The 27,291-nt window shown below is 45.6% G+C and overlaps 2 protein-coding genes across 4 annotated transcripts in view; one reads left to right on the top strand and one right to left on the bottom strand.

The window, feature by feature from the left end:
- Positions 1–11,364: 11,364 nt before the first annotated feature.
- Positions 11,365–26,385, bottom strand: pipox (pipecolic acid oxidase). The gene is made up of 8 exons (XM_021582866.3): positions 25,777–26,385; positions 23,991–24,139; positions 21,914–22,124; positions 19,331–19,513; positions 17,774–17,926; positions 16,950–17,099; positions 13,915–13,990; positions 11,365–12,050 (listed from the first exon to the last, which is right to left on the bottom strand). Exons 1-8 carry the CDS (start codon positions 25,882–25,884, stop codon positions 11,920–11,922), a joined length of 1,161 nt encoding a protein of 386 aa, XP_021438541.1. The 5' UTR covers positions 25,885–26,385; the 3' UTR covers positions 11,365–11,919.
- Positions 11,813–27,291, top strand: part of sez6b (seizure related 6 homolog b) — a 159,833-nt gene continuing 144,354 nt past the window's right edge. For 2 of the 3 annotated variants that reach the window (XM_090218760.1, XM_090218759.1), the window contains exon 1: positions 11,872–12,071. The gene's annotated coding sequence lies outside the window, so the exon portion shown is untranslated. Of the gene's footprint in view, positions 12,072–27,291 lie in introns of all 3 variants that reach the window. The other variant, XM_090218761.1, reaches the window with a different exon arrangement.

Raw genomic sequence — 27,291 nt, 5'->3', positions numbered from 1 at the left:
CATACTCCTCATGTCCTCTCTCCTCCTCTCCTCAAAACCCATAGGAAGAAAAAGCCAGGGGTCCCTGACCTTCTACTCCAATGGGTTTTGAGAAGGAGACGAGGAGAGAAGACACGAGGAGTATGCAATTGTGATCTTCCCCGTTTCGTCCCTGCTACTCCCCCCAAAAGCCAGCTAGCAGGAAATGACTAGAGGCAAGGCCAAATATGTGTCAGCATTTGTAAGTGATTCTGCTCCCTCTTGCTCAATGGGAGTTCTCAGGAAGACTTCCCTAAACAAGAGGGTATGCAGACATTCGAAATCGGGAGCAGGAGCCACCTCTCACTGTAGCTACATTAGCCAGAGGTAATATAGGAGGTCGGAAGCTAGAGAGAGATTTACATCAGAAGGGATGTGTTGCACATTTGCTGGATGGCAGGCAGCACATTAAAAATTAATTATACATTAATTGGGGTCTTCCTACAATGATATTTCTCCTTCTTTTCAGATAGAACTGAATTGAAGTGTGTGTGAGACGCATTAATAAGCATTTTTCTACGACTGGCCATGCTTTCCACCTGGCTACCCCTACCCCGGTCAACAGCACTGCACCCCCCACAGCAACATGCCCAAAGCTTCCCCATTTCTCCTTCTCCCAAATCCAGTCAGCTGATGTTCTGAAAGAGCTGCAAAATCTGGACCCCTACAAATCAGCCGGGCTAGACAATCTGGACCCTTTCTTTCTAAAATTATCTGCCGAAATGGTTGCCACCCCTATTACTAGCCTGTTCAACCTCTCTTTCGTGTCGTCTGAGATTCCCAAAGATTGGAAAGCAGCTGCAGTCATCCCCCTCTTCAAAGGGGGTGACACTCTTGACCCAACCTGCTACAGACCTATATCTATCCTACCCTGCCTTTCTAAGGTCTTCGAAAGCCAAGTCAACAAACAGATTACAGACCATTTCGAATCTCACCATACCTTCTCTGCTATGCAATCTGGTTTCAGAGCTGGTCATGGGTGCACCTCAGCCACGCTCAAGGTCCTAAACGATATCTTAACCGCCATCGATAAGAAACATTACTGTGCAGCCGTATTCATTGATCTGGCCAAGGCTTTCGACTCTGTCAATCACCACATCCTCATCGGCAGACTCGACAGCCTTGGTTTCTCAAATGATTGCCTCGCCTGGTTCACCAACTACTTCTCTGACAGAGTTCAGTGTGTCAAATCGGAGGGCCTGTTGTCCGGGCCTCTGGCAGTCTCTATGGGGGTGCCACAGGGTTAAATTCTTCTCTGTATACATCAATGATGTCGCTCTTGCTGCTGGTGAGTCTCTGATCCACCTCGACGCAGACGACACCATTCTGTATACTTCTGGCCCTTCTTTGGACACTGTGTTAACAACCCTCCATGCAAGCTTCAATGCCATTCAACTCTCCTTCCGTGGCCTCCAATTGCTCTTAAATACAAGTAAAACTAAGTGCATGCTCTTCAACCGATCGCTGCCTGCACCTGCCCGCCTGTCCAACATCACTACTCTGGACGGCTCTGACTTAGAATACGTGGACAACTACAAATACCTAGGTGTCTGGTTAGACTGTAAACTCTCCTTCCAGACCCACATCAAACATCTCCAATCCAAAGTTAAATCTAGAATCAGCTTCCTATTTCGCAACAAAGCATCCTTCACTCATGCTGCCAAACATACCCTTGTAAAACTGACCATCCTACCAATCCTCGACTTCGATGTCATTTACAAAATAGCCTCCAATACCCTACTCAACAAATTGGATGCAGTCTATCACAGTGCCATCCGTTTTGTCACCAAAGCCCCACATACTACCCACCATTGCGACCTGTACGCTCTCGTTGGCTGGCCCTCGCTTCATACTCGTCGCCAAACCCACTGGCTCCATGTCATCTACAAGACCCTGCTAGGTAAAGTCCCCCCTTATCTCACCTCGATGATCACCATAGCATCACCCACCTGTAGCACGTGCTCCAGCAGGTACAGTATATCTCTCTGGTCACCCCCAAAACCAATTCTTTCTTTGGCCACCTCTCCTTCCAGTTCTCTGCTGCCAATGACTGGAACGAACTACAAAAATCTCTCAAACTGGAAACACTTGTCTCCCTCACTAGCTTTAAGCACCAGCTGTCAGAGCAGCTCACAGATTACTGCACCTGTACATAGCCCACCTATAATGTAGCCCAAACAACTACCTCTTTCCCTACTGTATTTATTTAATTTATTTATTTATTTTGCTCCTTTGCACCCCAATATTTGTATTTCTTCTTTGCACATTCTTCCACTGCAAATCTACCATTCCTGTGTTTTACCTGCTATATTGTATTTACTTTGCCACCATGGCCTTTTTTTGCCTTTACCTCCCTTATCTCACCTCATTTGATCACATTGTATATAGACTTGTTTATACTGTATTATTGACTGTATGTTTGTTTTACTCCATGTGTAACTCTGTGTCGTTGTATGTGTCGAACTGCTTTGCTTTATCTTGGCCAGGTCGCAATTGTAAATGAGAACTTGTTCTCAACTTGCCTACCTGGTTAAATACTATCTTGGATTGTTTGATATTCCTTGAGCTAGCTTTCCCTGACTGGAAAATAACCCCTCTCTGTCCAGTACATTACTAACTCCCATCTTTGAATTCACTTAAAATAATTTTAATCAACATAGCACACTATCATGAGACTGGTGGAAATTGCTCATTCGGTAGTTACCCTTGCCAGAGAGAGAGAAAGAAGAGGGGATGGAAAGACAACGGGAATGGAAGGTTAAGATTGGGACAGGAGGGTGGGGAAGGGGGGAGAGAGAGGAGAGAGGGCGGGAGGAATAAGAGGATGGGATAGCGAGGAATGGGAGGGAAGTGGGAGGAGGTGACAAAGAGATGTAAAATAATCTGATACCTTCAGTGTTCTCCCTGTCTCCCGGCAACAGTGCCACCAAGCTCATTACACTTCCAAATGCCGCTGCTGCTGTATCCTCTTCCCCCTGGGCCTCCCCGTGACAGGCTGTCTTGTTTTTTGGCTGACTCGTGACCCCTGCTTCTGACCCCCGTGTCACATCAAAGGCACACTGCCCAGCGCAATGTAATTTGCTCTGGCATGCAAGCTGTTCAATAATGTTTCATCTTCAACTAGAAGGGGGGAGAGGGCCAGGAGGAATAGTACTGTGTGGTTCTGCCTGGTCTGTCTCTGTGTGGTGGTCAGCGTTGTCAGGAATCAACATAAAACTGTTTAATCAGCTGTCCAATGACATGTCATGCAGTACTTTACATTAGCTGTGCAATTTAGTAAGGGAATAAGGAATGGGATATTGATCGGCCAGTTTGCACCATGCAGTGCAGTCCTCAACACACCATAAACACCAAGATCAATGAATCAATGCACCATCAATACGTACTTGGCCAGTCCTCCTAGTACTTGTTAGGATATTTATCTGAAGCTCTTGTTTACGGTTTGGTTCTCCTCTCCCTATCCATTCCCCCTTCAGGAGTAAACTATGACATCATAAGCCACTCCATCCACCCGCCTGGTTCTCTCGAGGCGGACAAAACAACAGTGTTTGTGCTATAACTTAGTTATCCTATTCAACATATTAGTCAACCTATTCAACATATTTGTCAACCTAACGAACAGTGGTTGAATTGAGCCGGGCTCCTGCATCTAAGGCCAAAAAGAAAAGGGATAGGATAAAAAGTAGTATAAAAGTAGGATAGCCTCAAACACAACCCTAATCCCAGCTTTACGTCTACATCTCGGTTCAACTCTAACACCAGCCTCTACCACAATCCTAACCCCAGCCTCAAACACAACCCTAATCCCAGCTTTACGTCTACATCTCGGTTCAACTCTAACACCAGCCTCTACCACAATCCTAACCCCAGCCTCAAACACAACCCTAATCCCAGCTTTACGTCTACATCTCAGTTCAACCCTAACCCCAGCCTCTACCACAACCCTAGCCTCTACTACAACCCTAATCCCAGCTTTACGTCTACATCTCGGTTCAACTCTAACACCAGCCTCTACCACAATCCTAACCCCAGCCTCAAACACAACCCTAATCCCAGTTTTACGTCTACATCTCAGTTCAACTCTAACACCAGCCTCTACCACAATCCTAACCCCAGCCTCTACCACAACCCTAGGCTCTACTACAACCCTAACCCCAGCTTTACGTCTACATCTCGGTTCAACTCTAACACCAGCCTCTACCACAACCCTAATCCCAGTTTTACGTCTACATCTCGGTTCAACTCTAACACCAGCCTCTAACACAACCCTAATCCCAGCTTTACGTCTACATCTCGGTTCAACTCTAACCCCAGCCTCTACCACAACCCTAATCCCAGTTTTACGTCTACATCTCGGTTCAACTCTAACACCAGCCTCTAACACAACCCTAATCCCAGCTTTACGTCTACATCTCGGTTCAACTCTAACACCAGCCTCTAACACAACCCTAATCCCAGCTTTACGTCTACATCTCGGTTCAACTCTAACACCAGCCTCTAACACAACCCTAATCCCAGCTTTACGTCTACATCTCGGTTCAACTCTAACCCCAGCCTCTACCACAACCCTAATCCCAGTTTTACGTCTACATCTCGGTTCAACTCTAACACCAGCCTCTACCACAACCCTAGCCTCTACCACAACCCTAATCCCAGTTTTACGTCTACATCTCGGTTCAACTCTAACCCCAGCCTCTACCACAACCCTAGCCTCTACTACAACCCTAATCCCAGCTTTACGTCTACATCTCGGTTCAACTCTAACACCAGCCTCTACCACAATCCTAACCCCAGCCTCTACCACAACCCTAATCCCAGCTTTACGTCTACATCTCGGTTCAACTCTAACACCAGCCTCTACCACAACCCTAATCCCAGTTTTACGTCTACATCTCGGTTCAACTCTAACACCAGCCTCTACCACAATCCTAACCCCAGCCTCTACCACAACCCTAGGCTCTACTACAACCCTAACCCCAGCCTCTACCACAACCCTAGGCTCTACTACAACCCTAACCCCAGCCTCTACCACAACCCTAGCCTCTACTACAACCCTAACCCCAGCCTCTACCACAACCCTAGCCTCTACTACAACCCTAACCCCAGCCTCCACCACAACCCTAGGCTCTACTACAACCCTAACCCCAGCCTCTACCACAACCCCAGCCTCTACTACAAACCTAACCCCAGCCTCCACCACAACCCTAGCCTCTACTACAACCCTAACCCCAGCTTTACGTCTACATCTCGGTTCAACTCTAACCCCAGCCTCTACCACAACCCTGATCCCAGTTTTACGTTTACATCTCTGTTCAACCCAAACCCCAGCCTCTACCACAACCCTAGCCTCTACTACAACCCTAACCCCATTCTCTTACACAATCCTAACCCCAGCCTCTACCACAATCCTAACCCTAGCCTCTACCACAACGCTAGCCTCTACTACAACCCTAACCCCATTCTCTTACACAATCCTAACCCCAGCCTCTACCACAACCCTAACCCCAGCCTCTACCACAATCCTAACCCCAGCCTCTACCACAACCCTAGCCTCTACTACAACCCTAACCCTAGCCTCTACCACAACCCTAACCCCAGCCTCTACCACAACCCTAACCCCAGCCTCTACCACAACCCTAGCCTCTACTACAACCCTAAACCCAGCCTCTACCACAATCCTAACCCCAGCCTCTACCACAACCCTAGCCTCTACTACAACCATAACCCCAGCCTCTCAAACAACGCTAACCCCAGCCTCTACCACAATCCTAACCCCAGGCTCTACCACAACCCTAGCCTCTACTACAACCCTAAACCCAGGCTCTCACACAACCCTAATCCCAGACTCTAACACAACCATACCCTCTACCACAATCCTAACCCCAGCCTCTACCACAACCCAAGCCTCTACTACAACCTTAACCTCTACTATAAACCAACCAGCTTCTACCACAAACCTGACCCCAGCCTCTGCCACAAACCTGACCCCAGACTCTGCCACAAACCTGACCCCAGCCTCTACCACAACCCTAACCCCAGTCTCTACCACAACCCTAACCCCAGTCTCTACCACAACCCTAACCCTAGTCTCAACCCAAACCCCAACTCTTGCCTTATGTTAAAACCTGTCTCAACCTTACTCCTGACCCTAACCCGCCCAAATAGAGCTCCCCCACACCAAATTCTCCATTTAACCCATGTTAGCCAACCTGGCTTTATCAAATGAGTTGAATTGAAACATCACCCTTGGGCCAAGAGCAGCAAGCCGCGAGCTGAAATTCCCTCCCTTTCCCTAGATGTGCATTGTTCTGTCAAGGCCTTGTAACTACTTCACCACATGGATGTGTGTGATTCCTCCCTCACAATGGTTGCAGGCAGGCAGAATGGCTTGAGTTGTTAACCTCCCACCTTATCCTCCTCCACTGTACTGTAGGTCCCTAGCAGGGTATGGTGCATGGATGGTGGATGCCCAGGGGTCCTGCTGCTGCCTAGAGGCTCAGTAACCCATGGATACTGTTAATCATGGAGACTGTTAATCATGGCCGACTGACGCCATACCTAGAGCTTTGCATGGAAGACTGACCTTACAGCAATGCTCACCTCTGGGGTTTTGCATGGAAGACTGACCTTACAGCAATGCTCACCTCTGGGGTTTTGCATGGAAGACTGACCTTACAGCAATGCTCACCTCTGGGGTTTTGCATGGAAGACTGACCTTACAGCAATGCTCACCTCTGGGGCTTTGCATGGAAGACTGACCTTACAGCAATGCTCACCTCTGGGGTTTTGCATGGAAGACTGACCTTACAGCAATGCTCACCTCTGGGGCTTTGCATGGAAGACTGACCTTACAGCAATGCTCACCTCTGGGGTTTTGCATGGAAGACTGACCTTACAGCAATGCTCACCTCTGGGGCTTTGCATGGAAGACTGACCTTACAGCAATGCTCACCTCTGGGGTTTTGTGTGGGAGGGGCTTGACCATATGGCAGTGGTTTACCTCCAAAAGGACTCTGCTTTTTACATTACAGATGGTGGTGAGGTCATCAAAAGGTCTCAACAAAATATTGTTAATATCTACTGCACAGATTAGACAGTATTTAGGATGACAACTTCTCGTTGGGACTGCTCCTCAGTTTACATTACGAAACAGCGTTTTCCCTCAGTTTGACCTCAGTCTGATCTTTTTATGCCATGATCTTCGCAGTGGAGTATCTCACATTTTGTTTATTTATGGGGGACAAAATATGGATACATTTGCCACACTATGCAACATATTTAGAAGTTTTTTTGTAACTTTATTAGTTACGAGGTCATTCAAACTTTGGATTCATTTAACATTTTAATACACTTGATAATGTTGCATTTTAATGTCAAATTTAATTACGTTTGTAAAAACAACAAATGATGACATTAGCCCCAAGCAAGCTGAGTATACTTACAAAACTAATCTTTCAAGTGTTTATTTATTGTGAAATGGAGACCAGAATGACCTACCACCCAAAAGGTAATTGTAGCACTTGAAACACCCAAACTCAAACTCATTTGAATATTAATAGACAAACACAACCTGTACGTGCTAAAGGCCAAATCACAGCTTATCGTGTGGTAAACACAACAACATTCCCATTCTCATGTGTTCGAACAGCTAAAATGAAAATGTAACCTGTCTGTGGATGTCTCACAGCATTCCTTATTTCTCCCCATCTTGTCCTCAGTGTGAGGTGACTGTTTCACAATTTTGTGTTTTCTGTCTCTGGCAGCCAGAGAGGGAAAACAGAGGATACTAGGGGCAGACGGAGAGGGAACAGAGGAGACTAGGGGCAGACGGAGAGGGAACAGAGATTAGGGGCAGCCAGAGAGGGAACAGAGGATACTAGGGGCAGACGGAGAGAGGGAACAGAGGAGACTAGGGGCAGACAGAGAGGGAACAGAGATTAGGGGCAGCCAGAGAGGGAACAGAGGAGACTAGGGGCAGCCAGAGAGGGAACAGAGGAGACTAGGGGCAGATGGAGAGAGGGAACAGATGAGACTAGGGGCAGACAGAGAGGGAACAGAGATTAGGGGCAGCCAGAGAGGGAACAGAGGAGGCTAGGGGCAGACGGAGAGAGGGAACAGAGGAGACTAGAGGCAGACAGAGAGAGGGAACAGAGGAGACTAGGGGCAGACGGAGAGAGGGAACAGAGGAGACTAGGGGCAGACGGAGAGAGGGAACAGAGGAGACTAGGGGCAGACGGAGAGAGGGAACAGAGGAGACTAGGGGGAGAGGGAACAGAGGAGACTAGGGGCAGATGGAGAGAGGGAACAGAGGAGACTAGGGGCAGACGGAGAGAGGGAACAGAGGAGACTAGGGGCAGACGGAGAGAGGGAACAGAGGAGACTAGGGGCAGACGGAGAGAGGGAACAGGGGAGACTAGGGGGAGACAGAGAGAGGGAACAGAGGAGACTAGGGGGAGACGGAGAGGGAACATAGACTAGGGGCAGACGGAGGGGGAACAGAGGAGACTAGGGGCAGACGGAGAGAGGGAACAGAGGAGACTAGGGGCAGACGGAGAGAGGGAACAGGGGAGACTAGGGGGAGACAGAGAGAGGGAACAGAGGAGACTAGGGGGAGACGGAGAGGGAACATAGACTAGGGGCAGACGGAGGGGGAACAGAGGAGACTAGGGGCAGACGGAGAGAGGGAACAGAGAAGATTAGGTGCAGATGGAGAGGGAACAGAGGAGACAAGGGGCAGACGGAGAGGGAACAGAGGAGACTAGGGGGAGACGGAGAGTGAACAGAGGAGACTAGGGGCAGACGGAGAGGGAACAGAGGAGACTAGGGGGAGACGGAGAGGGAACATAGACTAGGGGCAGACGGAGAGGGAACATAGGAGACTAGGGGGAGACGGAGAGTGAACAGAGGAGACTAGGGGCAGACGGAGAGGGAACAGAGGAGACTAGGGGCAGACAGAGAGGAAACAGAGGAGACTAGGGGCAGACGGAGAGGAAACAGAGGAGACTAGGGGCATACAGAGAGGAAACAGAGGAGACTAGGGGCAGACGGAGAGGGAACAGAGGAGACTAGGGGGAGAGGGAACAGAGGAGACTAGGGGCAGACGGAGAGAGGGAACAGAGGAGACTAGGGGCAGACGGAGAGAGGGAACAGAGGAGACTAGGGGCAGACGGAGAGAGGGAACAGAGGAGACTAGGGGCAGACGGAGAGAGGGAACAGGGGAGACTAGGGGGAGACGGAGAGAGGGAACAGAGGAGACTAGGGGGAGACTGAGAGGGAACATAGACTAGGGGCAGATGGAGGGGGAACAGAGGAGACTAGGGGCAGACGGAGAGAGGGAACAGAGGAAACTAGGGTCAGACGGAGAGGGAACATAGACTAGGGGCAGACGGAGAGGGAACAGAGGAGACTAGGGGGAGACGGAGAGTGAACAGAGGAGACTAGGGGCAGACGGAGAGGGAACAGAGGAGACTAGGGGCAGATGGAGAGGGAAGAGAGGAGACTAGGGGGAGACGGAGAGTGAACAGAGGAGACTAGGGGCAGACGGAGAGGGAACAGAGGAGACTAGGGGCAGACAGAGAAGAAACAGAGGAGGCTAGGGGCAGACGGAGAGGAAACAGAGGAGACTAGGGGCAGACAGAGAGGAAACAGAGGAGACTAGGGGGAGACGGAGAGGGAACAGAGGAGACTAGGGGCAGACAGAGAGGAAACAGAGGAGACTAGGGGCAGACGGAGAGGGAACAGAGGAGACTAGGGGCAGACGGAGAGGGAACAGAGGAGACTAGGGGCAGACGGAGAGGAAACAGAGGAGATAGGGGCAGACGGAGAGGAAACAGAGGAGACTAGGGGGAGACGGAGAGGGAACAGAGGAGACTAGGGGCAGACGGAGAGGAAACAGAGGAGACTAGGGGCAGACGGAGAGGGAACAGAGGAGACTAGGGGCAGAAGGAGAGGGAACAGAGGAGACTAGGGGCAGACGGAGAGGGAACAGAGGAGACTAGGGGCAGATGGAGAGGGAACAGAGGAGACTAGGGGCAGACGGAGTGGGAACAGAGGAAACTAGGGGCAGACGGAGAGGAAACAGAGCAGACTAGGGGCAGACGGAGAGGGAACAGAGGAGACTAGGGGCACACGGACAGGAAACTAACAGTTATGTTAGTTGTTTAATCTTCCATGGAAGCTGACAAAAAGCTCCTATTAGAGAAAAAGAAGAGCCACTGTTCTATTAGTGTCGAAGCAGTGGTAGAAATTTATTTGAATATGCAAATCAGAGATGAAAACCTTAAGCCCCTTAAGCACATCTTTTCAAATTCATGGCAGGTGTTCTATCTGATAAGAGCCCCACTCTTGCCCTCTGAACCTACCTAGCAGACAGGACAAATAACCCTGCTGAGAGGAGAAAAAATAAAAACAGGTCTTGCTTATCTGTCTGTGTTACCGCCTTCTAGTTGTGTGGTGATGTGGAAAACGTTGCTATCATTGTCCGTTTCCTGTCATTCTCTGAGCTACATTTCTTCCTGTTTCTCCATGTCACATCGGCAGCAACAAGGGTGAGTTTCTGGTTCCTCGTGGTGGCATGTCTCCCTTCAGGCTACGTTCATCCCACCACCAGCCCTCCTTCCCTGTCAGCTCAGGTTTTATGCCTATACTATAATACAGCCTATGTCTGATTAACTGAGGGTAAAGTCTAATTGCCCCATCTGACAGACCAGCATTATCCTTTGACTATCAAGTGCTTAAAGGGATAGTTCAACCAAATTACATGAACTTGTATTTGTGGCAAAGTAAATTGTAGAAAAAAGGCACTAGGACCCAGAACCATAAAGCTGGCTAACTGGCCATAGAGAGGCAGAAAAAGGGCACTACTTTCAAAAGTGACTCTGCTTATTAAAAGGGTATCCCATGCATTCATGTTCAAAAGTAGATTTTCCAGTGTGTCCTTTCCCCCTGAATAATGCTGGGTGAATATTTGCGTTTTCATGTTTAATGTTCTCCTAATTCTCTATCAATTCAAAGTCACTTAAGAGCTGAGGGACTGAGTGGTGCGCTGATCTCTCTGCGTCTCGCTGTGTCATTTTCTCATTCCCGCTGATGGCTGTGGTTGGCAACCATTGTAACAGGCTGGCTGATTAGTGATTAAAATGTTTACATGGGGACAAAGGTACAGGCAGAGGCACACGTTGCTAAAGGCAGCACACTGCACACACACTGCACACACACTGCACACACAGCTGGCTGCGCAAAGACAAATGGCTCCACGGCTGATGTCTTTTTAACTATGTGCTTCACTTGAAAAAGGCCTCACTCGGGGGAGTGAGAAGGGGAGAGGTAGTGATGCATAAAATCATATGGGCCAATAAGGGGACCATTTTTCCCCAAGTTTAATACCATTCGTCACAGATGAACGCGTTTACAGTTGTACAACAATGTTATAGTTGGCCTTTAGATTCTCTATCAGCTGGCCGTTCCATTATGGCCTTCCTCTTAGACTTTGTTGCTTTCATGATATGGTTAGATATATTTGTTTTGTTATTTTAAACTATTTTTTATTTGCTCATTTATTATCATAGCATTACAAATGTAATACATTATTATTAATCTTGTCTGAAATGCTGCAGGACGGGTCCCAGGTCCAAGCAGAGGCTATGAGAGTATGATTTACAGAGCAGTACAAACACAGCAGCTGAGGAATCAGCTTTAGTGAATCATTGATTTGTTTCCTCTTCTCATTTCAAGGCTCTCCTCCCGACTTTTCTCAATGATTAGCTGGAAAAGTAAGTATTATTTACGAACGGCCATTGTTTGTTTAGGCTTCAGACACACTGGTATGAAAACCTTTCATTTCTTCATTTTGTAAAGGTCTGGTTCCTGAGGAAATGGTTGTTAAAGCCAGCGGTCCCGATCCTACAGTGCTGACTTGGAGTGGGCTTGGAAGCGTCTGATTCTGAAGGGGGAGAGGTCATAGGAGGGCACTTCTCCCTGGCTCAGTTCACACAGCAGCTTGCCAACGATTGGGCCAAACTTGAATCCGTGACCTGGGGGGAGAACAAATCACAGTAAGTGAGGCAGGTAGGTCCTCAAACTCAGAGGCTGCATCTCAAGAGCACCCTATCAGCTTTATATAGGCTCTATAAAGGCTTTATATAGGCTCTATAAAGGCTTTATATAGGCTCTATAAAGGGGGGACTAGGGCAAAGGGTGTCATTTCAGGTTGGCCTAGAGTCTATAATATGCTGAAATATATAACCTGCACCTTGTGGAACACTACAATGGGCCTCTATTAATAGCTTGTGTGTTTCTGGCCCATTGTCTGAGTCAGGCAGCCTGTTTGAGCCCTGCATGACGGAGCACATCAAAGAGGACAGGAGCTATTGCTCTGACCGTCACAGGGCATCTATTCATTTAAGTGGGCTCAAGCCAGAGATAAATTAAGGAGATGTGTCCCTCCTATCAGCGATGAGCCTGCCGTGAGCTGTCAGCCTAGGGGTGAGATGAGGAAACTGACGCTGTACTCAGGAGAGGTGGATTCTTCTTGTTGCTATGGGTCTGAGGGGAAGGAAAACTCTGAATGTCTACCAGGCTTAAGAATGCCTTGCGTGAGTTTTGTCTCTCCCTGATAAACTTCTCAGAGCTCCCATGGATCCAGACGGGCTTTGAAGTCATAAAAGCTTCAGCGATTTACATCCGGGGCTATAGCGAACGAACTGTAGGTCACTCTGACAGTTCGCTGCATGCGTTTTTCGTAGGAAGAGGCGATGGGCACTCAATGGCAGGCCCAAACCAGCTGGGTGCCTTTGTAACCATGGCAACCCCTAGGACTTGCTTTAAAGCACTTGTGCCCATGGCTTTTGATAACTCAAACAGAGGAGAGGAGAAAGAGGAGCTGCAAGTTTTTTGTAGCATTGTGATTAGCCCTGTGCACTGATTGAACACAGCATAGTGATGCACAGTCTTTACCATAGCACATGGTTAAAACACTGATAATATGGTAAATGCAAGCAGAACAGGTTAATAGACCGTGATGAACAGTCATCCTATTATGGTTAATTTTCCATAGAAAAAGGACTTGAAAATCAAAATGTCTTACCCCTCAGATTCCACCATCAAGGGACCAATGGGTTCAGAAGCAAAACACTTCTTCAATTCATACTTTCCCTTGTATTGATTATGTGGCTTGTCAAATGGCTTTCTCTAACCCTTGGAGTTAATCCTCCTTGTTATCCCTGCAGCTCTCTCTCTCACCAGCCAACTGCACTGTGTGTCAGCCAGGTCCTTTAAAAGCTATTACAAGTGAAAATGAATTATACATATAATTACAGTAGGAGGCGGCTATCAGAGCAGATGGAACAGGAGCCAGGAGACCCCAGCCGTTGGCCCTTTGGGCCAGGGAGGAGAAGCCCCCCACACTGCCTCACCCGCACCACACAGACAGTGAGAGACAGAGAGAGAGTGAGAGCAGACAAAGAGGGCCCCTGGGCCCTGAGAGCATCTAATTAGGGAATAAAAACGGGTCTGGACTCATAGCTCAACTTTTCACCCTTCACAGCCTGCTTGAAAGACTCTAATTAAAAGTTGTCTGACTTTTCCCTGCGTAAGATCTCACTCTAAGATACAGCTACAGTACATAGAGCTGAAGTAGATACAGAGGGCTCTGTGATGTTCAGCACCACTCTGGACCTGAGTGTGTGCCGGGTCTCAGTGGTTAATTTTTTTTTTTAAAAGCCACACTCTTTGGGCCTGTGCTCATCCACACACATCCACTATTTTACTGTATGTTGTGAGTGACACTATGGATGGAGTCATGTTGGGGTATGATGTGGGGCTGCGGGACATGTTATGTTGGGCCACAAAGGCTTGTTGGGCCACAGAGGACAATACTTATGTTCAACAGGTACACACCTGAAAAGCCTGCTCCGATGACGATGTTACTATGAGTGGGATGGTGGTCCAGGATAAAATGATCGTCTGGCGTGACCTGCAACAGAAAGATATGGTGAATTGAGAGAGAGAACAAGAGAGGGGGAGGCAATTCAGGCGAAATGTGTCAGTAAGATATTGATGGAGGGAGCGAGAGAGAATGGGAGGGAAAGAGAGAGAAAACAACTGAGGGAACTAGCAGCTTGGTTCAAGAAACACATCTGAGAAGAATAAATCCTGTCCATTTTGGACCCCAACTACCATATGTTTGGGGATTGGAGATGATATCCAGTAGTGGACAGTGGGGTGAGTTGAACCAAAGGGGTAAATTGAGCCACCCTTGTTTCTAGGAAACCATACACAAAATGTATAATTTGACCAAATATAATTTAATGTAGTCTGTGAAGGAAGAAACCACATGGAAAAAGTGGGAAGCAAGTTACAAAACATGACCAAAATGATATTGACACCTGCTCATCAAACATCTCATTCCATTAATATAGAGAGGGTCCCCCCTTCGCTGCTCTAACAGCCTCCACTCTTCTGGGAAGGCTTTCCACTAGATGTTTGAATATTGCTGCGGGGACTTGCTTCCATTCAGCCACAAGAGCATTAGTGAGGTCTGGCACTGATGTTGGACATTCCACTTGGGCGTTCCAATTCATCCCAAAGGTGTTCGATGGGGTTGAGGTCAGAGCTCTGTGCAGGCCAGTCAAGTTTTTCCACACCAAAACAGCCCCAGACCATTATTCCTCCTCCACCAAACTTTACAGCCAAACCCATATTCGTCCGTCGGACTGCCAGATGGTGAAGCGTGATTCATCACTCTAGAGAACACGTTTCCATTGCTCCAGAGTCCAATGGCGACGAGCCTTACACCACTCCGGCCGATGCTTGGCATTGCGCATGGTGATCTTATGCATATGTGTGGCTCCCGACGAACAGTTCTTGTGCTGACGTTGCTTCCAGAGGCAGTTTTAAACTCAATAGTGAGTGTTGCAACCGAGGACAGATGGTTTTTATGCGCTACGCGTTTCAGTACCCGGCGGTCCCATTCTCTGAGCTTGTGTGGCCTACCACTACGCGGCTGAGCCGTTTTTGCTCCTAGACATTTCCACTTCACAATAACAGCAGTTGAACGGGGGTGCTCTAGCAGGGCAGAAATTTGATGAACTGACTTGTTGGAAAGGTGGCATCCTATGACGGTGCCATGTTGAAAGTTGCTGAGCTCTTCAGTAAAGCCATTTTACTGCCAATGTTTGGCTATGGAGATTGCATGGCAGTGTGCTCGATTTTATACACAGGGATATCCTTGTCTCATCGCGCACTAGCGACTCCTGTGTCGGGCCGGGCGCAGTGCACGCTGACACGGCCGCCAGGTGTACGGTGTTTCCTCCAACACATTGGTGCGGCTGGCTTCCGGGTTAAGTGGGGATTGTGTCAAGAAGCAGTGCGGCTTGGGTGGGTTGTGTTTCGGAGGACGCATGGCTCTCGACCTTCGCCTCTCCCGAGTCCGTACGGGAGATGCAGCGATGAGACAAAACTGTAACTACCAATTGGATACCACGAAATTGGGGGGAAAAAGGGGTGAAAATACAAAAAAAAAGATGTATGTATTGTTAGAAGTTTCATTCTTGTATCTAAACCAAAGTAGATAATAAAGATTGTTCTATACATCAGTTGGGGTCTCTATAAGCTTCAATATGAGGTCCTAAACCTAGCAAGATAGTGCATCCTTGTAGCTATGTGGGATAATATAGTCAAAACGTTTGCCTTGGGGTATATTCAGGCAATTGTTGAGCCAATGGCAAGTTAAACAAATTATTTTCTTCCCTGGCATAATGCAAGACCTTATCGCTGGGATATGAGGTAACTACAGGGCCTGGCCTGGCCTATGTTAAAAGTGTTTTAAAAAGTACAAAGTGTTTGTTAGATGTTAAGTCTGTGTTAAAATATGCTTAAAATGGTTAAAATATAAACAAGTGATTATGTTTGGGGGAAAAAGGTAGACATGGTTTTAAATGGTAGTGGTAATAATTTATTGAGTTCAGAAATTTGTAGGCAGCTCAACTTACCCCATACCCGGACAAGCTATGTTTTCAAAACTGTAATGTTTACATGAATTCTGATTATTTCCTGGGATATACAACATCCTGAAACATATGTTGACGGAGTGATGCTGAATGTAAAAATGACTCATTCTCCATGCAGTAGGCTACTCTGACTAAGTATTCTCCATGCAGTAGGCTACTCTGACTAAGTATTCTCCATGCAGTAGGCTACTCTGACTAAGTATTCTCCATGCAGTAGGCTACTCTGACTAAGTATTCTCCATGCAGTAGGCTACTCTGACTAAGTATTCTCCATGCAGTAGGCTACTCTGACTAAGGGGCAGGAATGACATGTGGTTTCCAATCATATTCAGTGTCTGTGATGTTTTCCATTAGTGTTTGAATCCCAAAGGTAATGCAGCCGTGGAGCATGTGATGTGATTGCTATGGCAAACAGAGCAATGGTTCTCGCTCTGCATTTTCAACTCCAGAACCACCCTCATCCCATTTCTATTCTGTACCTTGCCTTGGTAGGAAGATTAAAGATTTTTAGATTATAAACAATGGAGCCCAACTGAAAAGATTATGGTATTCTAATTGTTCAGTAAATTGAGTAAATTGCCATTGTGGGCCATTACTGTATTATGGCCATTACTGGGATACAGTAAGCAGCAGAGATGTTAACAGGTTAACGTTGTGTACATATTTTTTTAATTGAACCTTTATGTAACTAGGCAAGTCAGTTAAGAACAAATTATTATTTACAATGACCACCTACCCCGGCCAAACCCAGACGACACTGGGCCAATTGTGCACCACCCTATGGGACTCCCAATCACAGCTGGTTGTGATTCAGCCTGGAATCAAACCAGGGTCTGTAGTAACACCTCTAGCACTGAGATGCAGTGCCTTAGACCACTGCACCACTCGGGAGCCCCATGCAGCTCTGAAACGGGTAATACTCACTGTGTACATGCAGCTCTCCACCACAGCAGGGATGGGCACCAGGCCAGGGAAGCAGCGGGTGATGTAGCGCTGTAGGATGTCTATGTCCCCCCTGTCCGTCTGTCTGTCTCTCTCATCAGGGTCCGTCTCAGGGCCCGTGTGGTAGCAAATCTTCAAAAAGAGAAGAAAAACCTCATCAACTGACCTTTATGCAAACAAACTGTATTGAACGTAATTAGAGTCGGAGTGCCCTTACCAGGAACATCGACCCTAGGTAGACCAGTAAAAGGCCTATGTCATGTAAATGCAATGTTCTATGAAGTGTCCACATTTTGATTTGAAAGGTAATTAAAAGTGTGTTTTCTTTTGAAAGGTAAATAAAAATGGTTTAGCCTGACCGAGCATTAGCATTCTATCTACAGTACATGGGTTACAAAGCACTGTTGACTACACCACAGAGTGAATAATGTGATGTGGCACAGCCATCTGTCCCTCTCCTTTGCATGCATGTGCTGCTATTACTCTCCCAACTCCTGCTGGCTTGCCATCATGCTCAAAATAGAGATGGAATAGAAAATGGAAGCGCAACACAGACAAGATTCCCCTGTGATTATGTATCCGGAAGTGTTGGAGAACTTTGGGGGCTGACAGTGTTGCTGCTCTACTTCTGAGCTCAGCAAAAGTTGAATGTATTTCTATTTAAATTCAACATAATAAGACTAGGAAACAGTGTAATAAAGGTGGTTTGGTGGACTATGCTTGTGTGGTTAGTAACCTTGCTTGAGACCAAAGCAAATGCATCACTGAATCTTGTGTGGAACATTATGGTATTTAAAAGCCCAAACCTTCATCAGGCCTGGGTATTCATTGGATGGGAGGCCGTAGATGTGATGCTTTGCCTCCTCTGATTCCAGCTGGATGAAGCAGGGGAAGCGGTGCTGGACGTTGTAGGAGCCGGGGATCTTCTCACTCCAGTAGCACACGTTAATCTTTATCACCTAATTAATCAGGGAAGCAACAGACAGATAGACAGTCATCAGCACAGTGCAAGGACCCAGGGCCCAGGTATAGGCCTCCGTAAAAATTATTCTTAGTTTAATTAGGGATTTGATTAAAGAAGATCCTTGCACTTGGGAAGATGTTTCCCTCCCCCTCCTACCTCCCTCAAAGACAAAAAAAAGAGACTCAGAGACTCCAGCCACCCTAGTCATAGACTGTTCTCTCTGCTACCGCACGGCAAGAGGTACCGGAGCGCCAAGTCTAGGTCCAAGAGGCTTCTAAACAGCTTCTACCCCCAAGCCATAACATCTAATCAAATAGCTACCCAGACTATTTGAATTCCCCCACTTTTATTTCTTATTTCACTGTAAAGGTCTGTATTTTGCGCTTGTGACAAATAAGATTTGATTTGATGTTACCTATTACCATCGTTGTATCGAATCCAACTGCAATTACAAAGGTAGCGGTGGTGTAGCGGCAGTGAGAATGGGGATTTAATGAAATGCATACACACTCAGACAAATCACATCTTCCCAGTACGTGGTAATAAGGACACAATGTTCGCTAGCTTTTAGTTTAATAAACTAACAGGCAGCCGTCTCATTCTGGGAACCATCAAAATTCAGTAGGTGGAGAGAGAGAAAGAGAGAGAGAGAGCAGTATTTAAGGCAAGCTCATACCTCATACTTTCTCTATGTGCTCACTCAGGCATGGCTATCCTGAATAATGCAATTCCAATACAAACTCCAATTCTCAACTTAAATAACGCCCAGTATTTTTTCATCACCTTTTCTTTTGGGTGGGTGATATATTGTGAGATTGCTTGGCTGGCTCCCTCCCTACCGCCCTCTGTAAAAGATAGTCTATGAATGGGTTTGTTTAGTTTATTCCTCATAGCAGACTGAGTGTTCCGCCAGCACTGGGCTGCAGACTCTTCCTCTTGGTTTGCCTTGAACCAAACAGAGCTATGACGGGTCATCACTCCCTGCTTATAATCTGGGGGAGGGAGGCCTATATTGAGGGAGATTGGACTTGTTTTTCGACCTGGGGTTGGACAAAATGTTGCCCTTATCTACTGACATTAATGATGTGATGGGGTATGGGTTTTATGGTTGCGTGCTGAACTTTGGAATAGAGCTTTAAATCCTTTATGCTTTAAATCCTTTCTTAAATCTTGTGTTGTCAAATACATGCTCCATAAAGCTCAATTGCAACTGCCTTATTGTCTATTTGTGTTTGAGTGTATAACATTTGTGACACTGCGGTTTGACAATATCAAAGATATGGAGCATCTCATAGTATGCCTTGTGTGACAGTAGTGGACTGGATTCCACTGGAGTGCTTTGGAGTGTGAGCTCATGTTAGAGGTAGTGAGTTGGCTGGTTCTACAGTGAGTAGCCTACCTGCAGTGGTAGCTGAAGGCCTGTGTGGGACAGCAGGGTGTTGGCCCAGGGTCCAGCTGTGATCACCAAGCGCTTAGCTCTGTACACCCCACTGACTGTCGTCACGGTTACCACAGAGCCCGGTGTGATGTCAATCACCTTCTGTCCGTCCTTGATCACGCCCCCCAGTTTCTGGAACTGTCCCTGGTGATGGAGAGAAAGAACACCTTAGTGTAAGGTGTGTTCAAAATGAATGAGACCAAACTGACACAGAGGAACCTTAGTAACTGAAGTGGAATAGTATCAAGCAGGTAAATAAACCTAACACAATGCAAGTGAAGTTTACAGTCCATGTAAGCATCCCAGTCACAACAAATCCTGAGGTGAACTTCTCCTCCATTGAGGGTTAATTAAACTTTAACAGGAAGTGAAATGTGGATGTCTAGGCAGGTATAAGACAGACAACCAAGGGGCAGGGCAGCTGAAACCGTATTAAAGCAGTCTTAATATCTAGTAGATTAGAGTGCAGGTAAGAGACCTGGATGCCTATGTGAGCCTGAGAGATACAACCTATCTGCTGATTGTGATGAATTGTCTATAGAGCTCCAAGACAGGATTGTGTTGAGGCACAGATCTGGGGAAGATACCAAAAATGTCTGTAGCATTAAAGGTCCCCAAAATCACAGTGGCCTCCATCATTCTTACATGGAAGAAGTTTGGAATCACCAAGTAGTAGTAGCTGGTAAGTTGTAATAAGCTGTAATAAGTAGCCCATGTGCCTAACCCTAATAATTGGGTCCCTTTCCCCCTCATAACTTGGTGGTGCACATGTAGCCTATAGTCTGTTTTAGAAAAATGTAATAATCGAATATTATAAGAGCTTTCATTGTCTGCTTATATGCCCCCTTATTTATCCTATGGTTTTGACTTGGTGTACAGGGAAAATATTGTAAGAACGACCCATGTTATGAATTCTGTCGCTGTACATTTTGAAATTGCTGAACAGTTATATTGACTACGTCTGTCCTAGCAGGCTCATTAATGTCTTCATCGAAATTACGTATTGCCTCTTGTGCGCTCATTGTTCCCTTATGTCATAGTTTCCACATCTCAATTGTCAGTAGTAACCACATTTGTTTAAGCAAGTCAGCCATATCAGCTATGTTTTTAAAAAAGCACTAAATATTGCTGAATGAACTATTTCGCTGCCAGACAAGGCCCCACTGATTGCCAGGTGTAGCAGTGGTAAGGATTCACTCCATGGTGCTGAAAAGAAAACTCTGCTGTTGGGACAGCTTTATGTAAGCCCTAACAGTTTGTGGTTACCGTTTTGCTGGCATGCATCAACAACAAAAAAACATTGAGTTTGCCCCACCAAGATTTACATGCTAAAATCACCACTGCCCGATTAGTGGAAAAACACTCATGGTTATGCACATGTGCAAACTCTCAAAGACACAGACACCCCACCCCTTCACAAAACATCAATGAATCACGATCGACGCTGGCAGATTGTGAGACAGAATGTTGATAGGAGGTTATGAAACTAGACAGACAGAATGAGAATACATGGTGGTAATCTTGGCGGCTGTAGAAACATCTATTATCACGACTAATGACAAGTTGTAATGTATGCTTTATGCCTGATCTGAACAGCCGAGAGGAAAAATCTGTTCAATCAATACAAGACAGGATAATTGTTCCGAGGTAGCAGTAAAATAATGAAGCATTTCACTTGGTGTTTTCAGGCTGTTTCTCTCCAATGCTTTGTTTCCCCCTGCCAATGTCTGAATAAACTCAATTCAATGCTATAAAAAGTTCCTATGTCGGTAGTTATCGTTGTAAAAAAAAATACTACTTTTGTCATTGTAGTATGTGTACCTAGGCATATGAATTAAATATGGTATATGAGAGCTATTTGTCATTGTTCAGTTCATATTTTCTTGGTCTATCTGTCTCCCTCACGCCATATACAGTATTCCCAAATTGTGTGTACAAGCCATCATGTATTTCCTAATTAGTGGTCAAAACACAATTACCTAGGTGCTGATAAACACTAATGAATGATCATTACAGAGTCAGACACTCATTGGGGTAATGTAAAGGACAAACAGGACACCACTAAAGGAAAGGGAGAGCTGTACTTTATGGAGGTCTTATCACACCCTAGAAGAGGCACTGAGACAATGTGGGTTAAAGGTACATGGCCAATCAATTAACTGCATCTGGTAATAATGACCTCTAGGATGCAAACATAATGCAGAATTCCTTTTACAGATTTGTAAGCAATACATACCAAACTGTTTGCCACTTTTACCTGGACCGTTTTGGGTGTGCGGTCAGCGTACAGCATCTTACCTGTACCGTTTTGAGTGTGCGGTCAGCGTACAGCATCTTACCTGTACCGTTTTGAGTGTGCGGTCAGCGTACAGCATCTTACCTGTACAGTTTTGAGTGTGCGGTCAGCGTACAGCATCTTACCTGTACCGTTTTGAGTGTGCGGTCAGTGTACAGCATCTTACCTGTACAGTTTTGAGTGTGCGGTCAGCGTACAGCATCTTACCTGTACAGTTTTGAGTGTGCGGTCAGCGTACAGCATCTTACCTGTACAGTTTTGAGTGTGCGGTCAGCGTACAGCACTCCGGCAGTGGTGTCCACCAGGGCTGCGTTTCCCTGGGACAGGTTAACATGGGGGATGTGTTGGCTGAACTCCTCTCTCGGCAGGATCACTATGGGAACCTTGTTCCTCTCCAGGGTGGACTTGAACACCTGGTAGTCCCCCTGCTCTGGACCCATCACTAGCAGACCTGTACGTCTGGGAGAGGAGGTCCTAATCATCATGTAGTGAATGTCCTGTTTTCATTTGTGGAAATAAATAAACTAAGATAAACTAATTCCTAGATTTAATCCGTATCACGGAAGATCCGCACAATAGCACAATTAAAATGTAGAATCAAGTTTCCGGAGACTGAATTCACGGTATACGTTATGTTGGCTCAACCGGAAATTACCTTTAAATTACAATTGCACTATAATGTGGATCTTCCGTGATGCGGAATTGATCTAGCGCTAAACTAAAATCATTGGGGTTCAGAGAACCATGCTCACATGATGAATAACCATGTCTGAGACCTGAAGACATGCGTTGGCCCCCCGAGCTAAGGGTTTTAGCTCAGCAGACTAACACAGTCTTGTGATACCACCGGAGGCTGCTAAGGGGAGGATGGCTCATAATAATGGCTGGAACGGAGCGAATGGAATGGCATTTGAAACCATTCTAACAATTCTGCTCCAGCCATTACCGTCCTCCCAAATTAAGGTGCCAACCAACCTTCTGTGTGTGATACATAGAAGACCCTGGTGAAAACCCAGTCGTCACATTTGCAAGTGGTTTGAACCACACAATCAATCAACAGCTTACCTGTAAGTACACTGTAAATCACAGATGGCCTCTTACAATCTAATCTAATGAAGGCAATCTGATGAAACAACAGTTTGTAAACCGAGTACACTGAGAATATTTAATGTTGTAAAATCCTAGCCTGTGGTAAGTTATAAGATCTCAGAGTGAAAGGTTATGAAAAACAGGGGGCCCTAATGCAGCAGTCTGGTTGATGGATGGCTGGCCTGCCCTATGAGAACAGTGCTTTCTAAAGGCTGCTCCAACATCTGTCAACCGACATGATGCATCAGCCAGCACCTGCTAACGGCCTTACCCGTTCATCAGAGAATTTTAGGAGTGTGTGTGACTGTGTGTGTGTGTGTGTTTGTGTGTCCACATGTGTGTGAGAATGAAGGAGAGAGTGAAGCGTGAGTGCATGTAAGGTCCTAAACATGATGCATGCTTCCATGCCACCTATGTCACGCTGTGTGATGACTGAGTGAGACTGGTTTGCTGGTTGCAATGTATGTGTGGCCATACCACTATGCATAATGGTCTGTGGTCAAAGGGCATTTGGTTATCGTCCAACCCATCTCAAAGTCTATCCTCAGGGCTGAGAAATACAAATAAAAATTGCTCAGAAAGATTCACGCAGCCATAGCTTCAACATTTCTCATTGTGCTGTAGTTTTAGCTAGCCCAAGGGCACAGGTGGCCTTAGTGTGGGGACCGATCAGTCATCTGCCGTGGATGGCTGCTCCGAGGGAGGGAGATCTATAGCTATTGTGTGCTTGCCTTGGGAACATAACATGGGTGCGGTAGAAGACTGGTGATTGATCCATCAGTCATCTAACAGTATAATGACCAATTTGTTATGCAGCTGACTGATACTGACAACCAAAATGGGTTTCAAACTAAGACAATGGTTCAGGGAAGCTTTAGGTGGGGAGGCACAGGTTGAAGGCTCTGACTGTTTGACTCTAACTTTGATTCTGCTGTAGTATTTACAAGAACAAACCCTCCTCGCTCTGGGAATGAGAATTGGGGTTTATTGAGATGAAAAATCCTTGTTCCACATTCAAAGGCAGGCAGGGAGCTGTCTGGGGTGATTCAGTGATGTGTGAGGTAATGAGAAAGTCATCCATCTATAGCTCACACAGATTGAGTTGCTGCTTGAACACTGGTGAAACAGATTGAATGTGACAAATCTCAGTGTTCTGGTATAAAGCTTTCACAATGTTCTTCTAACGCTGCTTCCCCCTATTGAGACAGACCTTGTACTTTTTCTTAAGGTCCTCACCTGTACAGCTTGACGTTGGCCTCTTTCTCCAGCTGAGACCAGAGCTGATAGCACTCCTCCATCATGTGGGTGTAGTAGTCCTCGTCATAGGCCTTGCGGATGATGCGTGTCTGGCCATGAGAGCTGCCACGAGAGTGCGGCAGGACAAACTGAGGAACAAGGCATTCAGAAACAGAGTTGGAGTTGCCATTGTCATATTCACAGGACCTTTTTCCCTAGCCTTTTGGGGCCCTAAGCAAAACTTTGTCATGGAGCAAAGAGAAAACGTTGCTGTTTTAAAGCAAGTTTGCACAATTTTACACATTATACCATGGGGTGGAGAGAAGATTTAGCAGTTTTATAAATCATGCAATTCTACTCATTATACCATGGGGTGGAGAGAAGATTTAGCAGTTTTATAAATCATGCAATTCTACTCATTTTGCCATGGGGTGGAGAGAAGATTTAGCAGTTTTATAAATCATGCAATTCTACTCATTTTGCCATGGGGTGGAGAGACGATTTAGCAGTTTTATAAATCATGCAATTCTACTCATTATGCCATGGGGTGGAGAGAAGATTTAGCAGTTTCATAAATCATGCAATTCTACTCATTTTGCCATGGGGTGGAGAGAAGATTTAGCAGTTTTATAAATCATGCAATTCTACTCATTATGCCATGGGGTGGAGAGAAGATTTAGCAGTTTTATAAATCATGCAATTCTACTCATTTTGCCATGGGGTGGAGAGACGATTTAGCAGTTTTATAAATCATGCAATTCTACTCATTTTGCCATGGGGTGGAGAGAAGATTTAGCAGTTTTATAAATCATGCAATTCTACTCATTTTGCCATGGGGTGGAGAGAAGATTTAGCAGTTTTATAAATCATGCAATTCTACTCATTTTGCCATGGGGTGGAGAGAAGATTTAGCAGTTTTATAAATCATGCAATTCTACTCATTTTGCCATGGGGTGGAGAGAAGATTTAGCAGTTCTATAAATCATGCAATTCTACACATTATACCATGGGGTGGAGAGAAACGTTTGCAGTTTCACAGCAAATTTTCTGCAATTCTACACATTTTGCCATGTTCATATGATTTCTGAGTGAGTGACTAAGAAAATCAATGGGGCCCCCCTGGAGGTCAGGGCCGCTGGCTGTCAGTAATTGTAACATGATTACTATATTACTAAGGGGTGGCAGGTAGCCTAGTAGCCTAGATCGAATCCTGGAGCTGATAAGGTTCAAATCTGTCATTCTGCCCCTGAACAAGGCAGTTAACCCACTGTTCCCCAGTAGGCCTTCATTGTAAATAAGAATTTGTTCTGAACTGACTTGCCTAGTTAAATAAAGGTACAAATAAATAAAAAATACTACAAGTTTAGAAAGCTGACTAGACTGATTTACCAATCTAAAAAATGTTAGCTGACATGGTCTGATTTAGACATAACATTTCGAAATTGCCGCATATTCACATGGAAGTTTGAAACATGCTGAAACTATACCTAGGCCAGTCCAAATATGAAAATACAAAGAAAAACGTTATCACTTCTAAATAAATAATAACCCCGTCAATCGCGCAATTATGCGATGTAGGCTCAGTTGGTAGACAGGTCGATTCCCTCGAGTTACCATCACGACGATGTATGTACTCACTACTGTAAATCATTTTGGATAAAAGCGTCTGCTAAATTACAAAAATGTAGTCTACCAACAAGTCGTTGCATTGGAGTTGACACCATATAAATTATGTTGTTGGTTGACACGTTGTAACTGTTGCCAAATTGCTTTATAAATTACAAACCTGTTCAAGTAGAAGTGTTTTCTTGTTATTTTTCGCAAGGTTATAGGCAGTGAAAGAGCCCTGAACCCCGGCTCCTATCACTATGCAGTCGTAGTCTTGGGAAGACATGTCTTGAGTCTGATGTAGCCTGTATTCACAGGGCACCGCGACTCCTCATTTGACCCGTGTTAGGTTACTCCAGTTCAGCTCCCTGGCCAAACTTTCCGTTATGTAACAACGACTGACAGCAGGCTCAAGTCTACACTACATTTGCGGCGTTCAGAACAACTGTGGACTCGAATAATACGAGGTTAAATCATGACTTCAGTGATCTTCACGTCGGAAAGACGGAGCTCTAGAAAGATTTGGAATTCCGAGTTGGATGACTATTCAGATCAATTTTTCCCAGTAGGAGCTCATTTTTTTCCGACTTCCCAGTTATTTTAAAAGCACTGAAGTCGGAGATTTCCGATTTCCCAGTTCTGAGTTCCCAGTTGTTTTGAACGCGGCAACTCTCCCCACAGCGTGCATGCTAAATATGGCCGTATTTAAATTACACATAAGATTACTGAATTAAAAGCTCTTGTTCTTACATGATCTACATTCAGAAGAAATGTTGGCGAAGAAATCAGCTGTAGGCCTACAAAACTGTTTCTTTGGTCAGTCCTGCATACAATTGCGGTGCGCTTGTGAACATGGAGAACCAAGCGGGTCTAGGAATTCAAAATGATGTTATTTGACCAAAAAAAACGAATATTTAAAATAAAATTAAAGCTCATAATTTCATACAATTTCCAATCTGTATAACTTCAAAAAGCAAGAGGAAAAAATGTTATACAACATTAGTAGAGATGTCAAGTTTGCAACCCTCTTGCCTTGAACATTTTGAGAGGGTCAGTCTTGTTGGCCAAATAGATGGTGAAATAGTGTATTCTCACTCATTTTACACGGCAGCAAAGTCAAATATATCAAGGGTTAGTTAGCTCAGACAGAGCCATGGATAGCTAGGCCTATTTAAGATGATTGATCCTGTTCCTGTTGCCATGGTTATACGAGGTCCCCCCCTTCCCAATTTGCTATGAGGACATCTCCATGCTCCAATTGTTCTTATGGTTACAATAATTGCACACCATTTATGGGTTAGTGTAAAAGTAAAGATAGTATCTTCCAACTCAACCAACAACCAGGCACAAACAAATTGTGATAATTTATTTTTTCATTAGCTTACTTAATTTCCAGAATTCACAACTCTAGTGTTTTACATAGAGTCACATCCTGACCAAATTAGCATCCTAAAAAATAAGAACAACAAAATAACAACAGTGAAATGTGTTGTTTTACAGGGTCAGACTTTTTATTTATTTTTGACTTAACCTTTATTTAACTAGGCAAGTCAGTTAAGAACAAATTCTTATTTACAATGACAGCCTACCTCGGCCAAATCCAGTTGTTGCTCGGCCAATTGTGCACCACACTATGGGACTCCTAATCACAGCTGGATGTGATAAAGTATGGATTTGAACCATATTGACAGAT

Source organism: Oncorhynchus mykiss, chromosome 24 (genome assembly GCF_057628025.1).
Source record: "Oncorhynchus mykiss isolate SJ-2025 chromosome 24, ASM5762802v1, whole genome shotgun sequence".
Lineage (NCBI taxonomy): Eukaryota > Metazoa > Chordata > Actinopteri > Salmoniformes > Salmonidae > Oncorhynchus > Oncorhynchus mykiss.
This window is presented reverse-complemented; position numbering and strand designations above follow the sequence as displayed.